Source organism: Limulus polyphemus, unplaced genomic scaffold (assembly GCF_000517525.1).
Source record: "Limulus polyphemus unplaced genomic scaffold, Limulus_polyphemus-2.1.2 Scaffold1496, whole genome shotgun sequence".
Lineage (NCBI taxonomy): Eukaryota > Metazoa > Arthropoda > Merostomata > Xiphosura > Limulidae > Limulus > Limulus polyphemus.
This window is the reverse complement of record NW_013667106.1, coordinates 5,286-15,330: the sequence shown is the minus strand read 5'-3', so window position 1 is coordinate 15,330 and position 10,045 is coordinate 5,286. Positions and strand designations below refer to the sequence as shown.

The 10,045-nt window shown below is 36.2% G+C and overlaps 1 protein-coding gene across 1 annotated transcript in view; it reads right to left on the bottom strand.

The window, feature by feature from the left end:
• Nucleotides 1-6,540, bottom strand: part of LOC106463836 (juvenile hormone acid O-methyltransferase-like) — a 13,287-nt gene extending 6,747 nt beyond the window's left edge. The window contains exons 1-3 of the mRNA XM_013923915.1: nucleotides 6,428-6,540; nucleotides 4,117-4,404; nucleotides 3,092-3,299 (exon numbers count right to left, since the gene is read on the bottom strand). Coding sequence (XP_013779369.1) covers nucleotides 3,092-3,299; nucleotides 4,117-4,404; nucleotides 6,428-6,540 — 609 coding nt within the window. The remainder of the gene's footprint in view (nucleotides 1-3,091; nucleotides 3,300-4,116; nucleotides 4,405-6,427) is intronic.
• Between the last annotated feature and the right edge of the window lie 3,505 nt (nucleotides 6,541-10,045).

Here is a 10,045-nt window from a genome sequence, read left to right as displayed (position 1 = left end):
GGACATTTGAGGAGCCAGTGTAGGAGGAATATTACCAACAAGTCGGCCTTAAGGAGACCTGTAGTGGTTGGTGTTGAGCGACGCTCACCAACCCCCATCATGAAAGTCCTAACAGCTAGGTGTAAAATGCCAAGCACACACAGTGTCTATGTGACAGGAAAGATGGATGGCCAAAGGTGCAACTTTGTCATAGACTCTGCGTCTCAGCAAACCCTTGTGAGCATCAAGGTGTTAGATCATAAAGTAGTACCAGAAGCCATACAGAAGCTTTATGGTGTGACAGGACATTCTAAAATATTGTGGGGACCAGTGTGGGTAACTATTGAGCTCATGGGCATAAAGGACAAACAGAACGTATACTTAGCTGACATTGAAGACGAATGCATATTAGGATTGGACTATCTACTACCAAGGAAGTTTGTAATTGATTTTGATAAAATGACGTTTGGGAACAACAAAGGCCAAGTTCCGGTAACTGTCAAAAGAGAGGTTGAGCTGATTGGGTGCCAGCGGGCTGAAGTCAAGCCGACTGAAAAAGTTGATGATGATGAAGTGGAACTAAATACAGATATCAAAGCAGAACAGGAGAAAGACCAAGATTTGAAGCCTATAATTGATTTCCTAAAAGCAAGTGTTTTGCGCCCTGCTTGGGAGAAGGTGTCTAGTCTAAGCCCTGTGATAAAGCACTATTGGGCGCAATGGGAGCAGTTGAAGCTTGAAAATGGTATTCTTGTCCGGAGACGGGAAACTACAGATGGGAAAGTGACGACTTGGCAAACAGTTATACCGAGGAAGTTACGGGAAGTTGTGCTGCGTCGATCCCATGATAATTTAACAGGAGGACATCTCGGAATTAGGAAGACATTGAGTCATCTACGACAAAGATTTTACTGGATAGGTATGAGGTGAGATGTGGAAGATTGGTGCAGGACATGCAGTACATGTGGTGCTAAAAGGGGACCCAAGCATAAGGGATGCCCACCTTATGAAGAGTTGCCTGTGAATATGTCAGACTTTGTGGAAGTGTTACCGGAAAGGATGGATGATATTCACCATCAAGTGCGTTCAAACTTGAAAACGTCTGCTGATTCGATGAAGTTATCTTATGATAAGAGATCTACTGAAGTCAGCTTTGTACCAGGAGACAAAGTGTGGAAGACCAAAGGGAAGTCTCCTAAGTTGTCTTCTCCATGGGAAGGCCCATATGACATAGTGGATCGTCTTTCAGACGTGATTTTCCGAATAAAATGTGGTCGGCGAGGTAAGCCAAAGGTGGTGCATGCCAACAGGCTTTGGCGTTATCACGGTCCAGGACATTTCAGTTGGGACAAAGTGAACAACGGAACAAAAGAAGCCACTGAAGACGTGTCACCTGAAAAAGCCATTGTCGAAGAAGAAACTCTACTCGGTTTTGAGAAGGAAATCAGTGAAGCCGTTAAAGAAGTTACTACCACTGATGTGACTATTACCGATAATAGGACATTTCCTGATGTAGCAGATGAACCCCACGCGAAACAGAAGCCAACGAGACGGAGACCAGTATGGAAGAAGATACGTCCCGTAAAATTAAGAGACTTTATTGAATTGTAATTTTGTGTTTGTAATTCTGTACATTTTAATTAAGTTAGTGTTATTGGTTTATTGTATGTGGCTATTGTTCGGGACGAACAATACTAAGGAGGGGGGCAGTGTTGCGTCAGCGAGATCACGTGACTATTGTCACGCCACCTGCTTTCTAGAACTATCCCGTTCCTTCGGGAGTGCTCTAGCATTTACTAGATATAGGGTAGTCTGGTATATATAAGATGGTCACAACGTGACGGGACAACAATGTGTAGGTAATGAGTAATTGAACTGCAGTCAGAGAGAGACGTATTGTTGAAATCTAGCTCGTGATACGTGAATTATAGTTTGTTATAGCGCAACTGTTGAAGTTGAGTGTATCGGTACAGTTATATTCAGAAAGAATAAACCAGTTTTATTTAAGAAAGGACTTGTGTCGCTAAAGTTTCGTCGGAACGAAGTTACGGAAAGTTATATAACAAACGGAGACATAACAGAGGTATTCATTGAAAACATCTTTCGAACCGTAGTGTCTGTCCGAGCGTTCGCCTGTCTCCCGTTTACGACGGCCTCTTCCAGCGCTGCGTTTGAAAAAGCTGCGCATGCAAAGTTTAACATACTCTTGAAATAACGGGAGAACAGGCATGAATAATGTTGATGCCAAATTTTATTTTGCAAGCAGGATATTCTACACTAAACTGTTAGGAATTAATCACATTATCATTCACATTTCAAAATGTGACGTAACTTAAAGAATAAAAATGTAGATTTACCGAATGTTTTTGTTGAGCGGCTCTTAGCATGACTGAAATACTCAACAATTACTTTTCGCTGTGGGTGGTTTAAGTAGCTTAGAGCTTTGACTCCAAGCGAAATCAAGAGTGCAGCACAATTAACCTTTTTAAAGTCTACGAAGTAATTCAAATTGATAGATTAACTTAAACTTGTCCCGTCACTGGGAGGTATAAGTAGCTCAGAGCTTTGGCTCTGAGTGAAACACAATTAACCTTTTTAAAGTCTGTGAAATAACTTAAATTGACAGATCTATATTCATATTGATATTCATAATATCGAAGAAAACTTGCTTTTTGTCACACACACACTGGTGTAACTTTTACATAACATTAAGACTAAAGTGTCACGTCTGTAACAGTAGGGATTCGAACCCGCGATCCTCAGATTGCGAGTCGAGTGCCTTAACCACCTGGCCATGCCGGGCCCATAATCGTGAGCTTGTGGGTTTAACACTTGCTTGTTTCTTGTATTTGTGTCCTTGGTCAAAATACTATACTCCGCACTTGTCTCAGTCCATCCAGTCCTAACATAGGTACTAGACAATACATGAAGGTTATCCGATTAAGTACGTAGCACCATCTCATCCACGTGTGACAATGAATTCCAAGTTAAGCACAGACGGATAAACTTTTATTCATATACTTTGTTAGTCTTTTGGAGTACCAGGACAGACCTACTTGATACATAGTAGAAAATATTATTGTAACTTCTGAATATTAAGATAAACTTTTACCTTAAAATAATCTTTCCATTGTTCCATTGATGACATCTCTGACCAAACGTAAAATAGAGGAACGGAAGTCACGCCCAGTGTAAGAAAATATCCTCCCGGTTTCAATAAACGACGAACAGTGTTCAAATATTTTCGACAATCTTTGACGAAATGAAAAGAAAAGAAAGAAAATACCTTGTCAAACATTTTGTCCCACTCTTGAGGGGTCCTGAAAGTAAATAATACATTAATCTATTAAGTTTGATATTCAACTCACTCTAACCAGTAAGATGCTCAAAACTGGTTTGAATTCTACTTTAAACTTTCTAATGTGATTAAAGTGTAATTTAAAAAAAGCTTCGTACTTTCTGAAGAATAATATAAAGTAACAAGCTAGGGAGTTTTCCTAATTTAAAAATAATTATTTGTGAATGTTATTTGCAAACCCACTGGGTAAAATTGCAAGCTTTTAGAAATTCAACAATGCTAAGAATTTTTATATATTAATGCTAACCTCCTTTAATATCAAATTCAAAACCATAACTTCAAAGCCTAGGACTAGTAAGGGTATTCATAAAATTTCTACGCAACTGTTCATTACGATTATTCAGCTATACAGATAGAAATTCCGTTTTCCAAATACAAACTTTTAAACCTGAATATAGATAACCCTTATCAAAAGAGGTAAATATCCGTTATTATTGTAGAATACTTCTGTTTTGATCAGTTATACAATATTTAGTTTTATATACTCAAAATCTATCACGAATTTTGGGGCATTTCTCTCATCTCTCCTGAGTAGCATCAGTTCCACAGAACAAAACACAACATACTCCTTACAGTCTTGAAATATTCAAATTACTTAAATATAAAACATTTTGAGTCTAATAGAACAAAGTATCCAAACTATTTTGAACTCCTGAATATAGCCGACCGATTAGTTTTCTGTAAAATATCTACGAAAAATGTACAATGTTTTTCACAAAATACTTTCGTCAGAATAATTCTACTTAAACGATATACCCCAATAATAATTCTTACTCTACCTTTCCATTATATCCAGTACCATGTATTCAATCTTTTCATGGTTGAATGTCTGCTTGGCGTAGTCCACAACAGCTGGTTGGACTTCAAGTGCTATAACCTTGGTCAGATTTGGACAGTGTGGTAAAAGCACATCTCTAGTTACATGACCTGAACCGCAACCAAAATCCAATCCAACTTCTTCATTTGACCAGGTCATTTGCGAGACATAATGAGACAATCTTGACTCTATCCAGTCTATATATGATTTTGGTCTAGTTGAAACATACTGGGCTGGTTTTGGATTCATCCTATAAATCATTCATTAATTCAATACTCTTTTGAATAAAAAAATGACATGAGAAGAAAATGATTTATTCTGTTGTTACTATTTCACTTTTCAAGATATAGCCTATATAGAATTATTGTGATAAAATAAGCTATTTTTTACACTGAAAAATCTCAGAGTTTTAAATCCAATACTTGTATCTAAATGTGGCGCCGATGACTGTCAAAAGACGACCGAGATAGTGGCGTCAGCAAACCTTTATGTAACTCCCCCGGAAGCCCTAAAGGTACATGCTAGGTTCAAAGCTTGTCGGTCGGTTATACTCAAACACAAACACACACACGTATAGGCCTCTAGTCAAATAACAATATATATATATATATATGTAACTAATGATTGTTTGTTTGTTTGTTTGTTTTTTTTAATTTCGCGCAAAGCTACACGAGGGCTATCTGTGCTAGCCGTCCCTAATTTAGCAGTGTAAGACTAGAGGGAAGGCAGCTAGTCATCACCACCCACCGCCAACTCTTGGGCTACTTTTTTACCAACGAATAGTGGGATTGACCGTCACATTATAACGCCCCCACGGCTGAAAGGGCGAGCATGGTTGGTGTGACGAAGTTCATAGTGCCAACCAGTAGCCCTCAACCTCCCCATAAATATTTGGTGCATTAGCTATATTATCCTAAAATAATTACCGCTAAGAACTACCGATATCACCGAACACGATGTCAACTAAGTAGTACAGGATGTCCCACAATGAATATACCAAAACTACATTTGAATAACATTTTATTGTTTGAGATAACAACAACATTCAAAATAAACTATCTTCTGAAGTCTTGTAAGTTTTACTGAAGTTTATTATTATTATTCTCCATCCCTACAGCTGTGTTGGAAAATGTGGAAATATTTGAATAATACTGATTATAGCTAATTATGGAAGAGATGTAAAAGTTTAATAATTGAATTAGATAAAATTTACAAGCCTTCAGTAGATATCTTGTTTTGAATTTTATTGTTATCTTAAATAAATAAATGCAAGTGGGCTAAACGGTCAGGGTTGGGTTATAGCCATCTCCATAATTTACGGCTACCGATGAAAAGGAAAGCAGCCAGTCAGCAGAGCCTGTCGCACAAATGAATTTGAACTATAGTATTCCAATAAAGAACATGATTCAAAATCATTGGGGTAAATGCAGAAAGGTAGTGAAAAAAAAAGACTGAATGGACCAGAGGAATAAAATTACTCCCAAAAAATCCAAATTGAGGACATCAGAAATGAAGGACGCTTAAAAAAGAAAATATTGAGATCAGTAAAGGAGTAATAGAGTAGAAAGTGTGATCAAGCACAGGTACCAAAATTCAATAGAGGTACCTCAGAAATCCAGCTAAAATAATATAGAATTTGGCAAGTAATATGGCATAATTTCTGTCAAAACCGTGATCCAGCACATCCCAGTATGTCAAAAAAATTTTGGAAAATGTCACAAAAGTTTGGAAAGATCATCAAGGAGGTGGGTGCGTGGATCACATTAGATAAAAAGGCGATATGGTAAGAAATGACGAAAACAAAAAGTAATAATTTCTTACAAAAGTATATGATCCAGTTATAAGAAACGTGGCATGCTTTTGTGAGATGAGGATGGCAGAAAGTGAATAACAGACTACAAGAGGGAGCTCATACACACACATAGATGGAAACAACAAAGAGCTTAGATTAATTGAAGAAAATTATTCAAGCAAGAAAGAGAAAATCTACACCAGACTCAGATAGTGTGAGATACTACAAAATTAAACTCACTCTACACAGAAGAAAAGAGAAATAGCTGAAATGATCTATATATGTCCATGATAGAGGGGAAATATAGAAGGACCTACGAGGGGGATCACTGGCAGTACTGTCCAAATCGTTCAAAGATCATCATACACTAATGTCAAAGGTATGGAAAAAATGCATGCCAAATGTAATAGCAAAGAAAGAAACAAACAAAAAACGCATACACTGCTGGATGCATTGTCTGACAGCCTCATCACTTTTTTACTTTTTCTTTCCATCCTGGTAGGCAGACAATCTCTCAGCTATATTTCGTGCAAGTCTTTCCTTACTGCTACATTTTCCATGAACTAAAGACTCTGGGAATCTTGAACTTTCCATTATGATAAATATTGCACAAGGAACTTTGAGTTTAAATTTGGCAAATAGAGGTCTGACACTTTTAAAATCACTTCTGGCTTGCCACGAGGATCCTTTGTGAGTCTTGTCTTCTTTAACATATGCACAGCTGATCTGGTCAACATGCTGGAAAACCTTAGAGTAGCATGGTTTACATATGTTGATAATATAATTCTTACATGTGTCATACACACCTGTGAAAAGAATAATGGGTCTGCAAAAAGTTAGAAAAACCTCAGTCACCGGCCTGTAGATATCAAAATGTTTATACAATCCGATAAAGCCTTTTGGATGTTGATTACCAGATCTCACACAAATAATTCTCTTTTCATACTGACGTATGCAAGCAGAAGTGTCCCAAATACTTTTCAATTCTTTTCTGACTGTTGTGATAAACCATAGAAGGATAATGTCTACATACATTGATCATCTGAGATAAAAATTAGTGAAGAGTTTTATCCTTCTCAAAAATATTGTAACCAGAAAGTACAGCAAATCATCCAAGAAGAACATGAATCATCTAACTAGTAAGGCACAGTCTTTGAACCATTTTCGTAAGATCTTTGAATGATGTCGTCAGTTAAAAAACTGTAGATTGAGGGAACAGGAAAAGCTGGAACAGTGGTCACGCTGGTCAAATGGAAAACTGGAGGAAAGGAGGAAGTATAGAAGTGAAGCGAGAATGAAAATCTATGGAAAGGACAGATATTATTTGACTTTAGTTGAGCATTATTGCTAGTAGAATCTTCAGTTGTTTATCGGTAAGAAGAGAGTCTATGCCAAAGCTGATTCCAAACTCCAAGGTATAAATAGTTGTAAAAGTAATAGCATCAAAACTGAATTATTTCTACAGAGTACGTGGTGTTACAAATTAAAATACTTATAATAGAAAGTCATGTGATGATTAATAATACTATGATATGAAGTAAAGATGGTTGCTGCTAAATGATTGCATCCCTGTAGTCGCTGGCTCATAAATAAGTGCGAGACAATATTATCGTTGCTGTGCATTTACAAATGTGTTGTGATGGGACTCCACAGGTAGAGAGACGAGCGCTTATGCGTTGGACAGTGCTAAACTCCTCTAATGTGTAAATAAGTACAATACAAAATGCTATTATTAACAATAGATTAATAAGTATAAATTAAGATATATGATTAAATATATTTTGTCTGATTAACCCTTCTTTAAGTGTGTTGATAATCCCCTTTGGACATTTAAACGTTGGCTGTCCTGATGATTAGCACGTCGGAATATGGATCAAAGGGTTCACGGTTTATGACGTGAAGCCACTCAATTATCGGTACTTTTAGGCGTGGGTGCATTATAAAAGTAACGATTAACCCCACATTTTTTTTTCACAGAGCCAAACAGGCTGCGACAGGCTCTGCTGACTGGCTGCTTTCCTTTTCATCGTTATCTGTAAATTATGGAGATGGCTATACCCCAACCCTGAGACTCTGTGCCCTGTCCGTTTAACCCACTTGCATATGTAGTGCCATTCAGGTTTAAAATTCCTTGAAATCTTAAGTTATGGGTGAAGTACATAACGATGTTAATATGTTTTCCTGTTTATATTTCTGTTTTAATGATGTTTCTATCATAAGAGAGGCTTTATATTTTGTATGCCAAACTTTAGCTCACAATAATCAACATATAAATCGCAAGCTTTCAAGATAACAGCAAAACATATGGTACCTATTTTCAACACAACTTTACTACAATTACCCATACACTTTCATACTTTATTCTCAAAGTATAATCTTTTTTTATTAGAATAAATATATTTTTGAATAGGCTTCTGTGTCAAGCAAACCATCATACACAGTCTTCCAATAAAATTCAATAACATTTATTTATTTAAGATAACAATAAAATTCAAAACAATTCACGGGTTCACGGTTTATGACGTGAAGCCACTCAATTATCGGTACTTTTAGCTGTGGATGCATTATAAAAGTAACGATTAACTCCACATTTTTTTTTCACAGAGCCAAACAAAAAGAACTTGATGAACACATCTCAATACATCAGTGTAAAAATTTGATTTTCGAAAATGAATTTAAAACTACCACATTAAATTTCACAATGTTTTCTTTGAGTCGCAGAATGTAAAAGTACTGGTGCATTTTAAATTACCTGAGGACTTTACTGTAGCTCATTGTTGTCATACAGTCTGAAATTAATAAACTATGGGCATTGAAACAAAAAAAAAGAGACATGTCAGGAATCCCGGTATTTATCTAAGGAAATGTACGTATGCTATATAGCTCACTTTTTTTCATTCAGACAAATGCAGTTTTTTGTGTCTAAGCAAACTTATTATAAATTTCTATTTTAAAACTAAATATTCACTATATTATATTCACCCACAGGACATCGAAAAATTTATTCCGGCTACCCATTTGTGGAATGACCCTTGTGGTAAATTCATAAAATTGGCAAAGGAGTGTGACTTTGATCCCATTATCATTACTTCAAGTTCTGCATTAAATTTTTTCAGATCAAAGAAAGAATTCCTGGGTAAGGGAGCTGTTCAATAATATAGTTATAGTTTGTTAGCAAATATTTAATAACATGTTCATTGTTAAATGTTTTCACTGAATGGATATTGTTTGATGTATAGGAGTTTTCAGTTGTCAATAGATAACCCGGCTCAAAATATACCACGTATTGCATATTTCTCTTTAATTTTAGCTTCGTCGTATCCTATGAGATGTATTGTTGGTGAAACTTTTGTGTATTTGAAAAATAAAAATATAATCACGATAAACAAACAAACCATGAAATTCGAGTCTAGAATGGTAGGACACATTTGTAGATTTGTAAATGTATGGTTAGTACATCAAAGAACATTAGAAGTAGTCACCGTTGGGCAAAATATAGGAAGTCTAATGTCAAATATTCATAAAAATGCTTTGACAGAACCATAGAAATGCTGATACATTTCCCAAAGACCATGTGTTAATGAATAATGTAAACACTGTGGAATAAAAAGATAATTAGGATGACCAACCTAAGGTACAATAGAGAACAGAACAAGATGGAGCAATTGCTAGTGATGATAAAGAACTAATGTGGTCCAACACGCAACTGAAAGATGCTGAGCAAGAGATATGAATTTGAAACCAACTATTCAGTTAATCAAGAAGAGTGCAGAATAACCCTCATACCAAATCCACTCACTTCATACAGCTTAAAGACAAAGGTTACTGGACACAGTGGTGTTCATTATGCCTCATAGTGGGTTTATTATGTGAAAAATGGGAAGATACCACTAGATAGAATCAATTACTACAGTTGTTATGACTACAGTATCTATAATTCTAAGGCCATTGTAATCTCTGCAACCTTCATATGACTGAACAATTAGGTGGGAAGAAGACACTGGAAAGAGTAAAAAAACAATTCTTTTTGGTTGGGTACTAGAAATCTGTAGATAACTGATGTAAATGATGTGCACTATGCTGTGAACAACAACAAAAA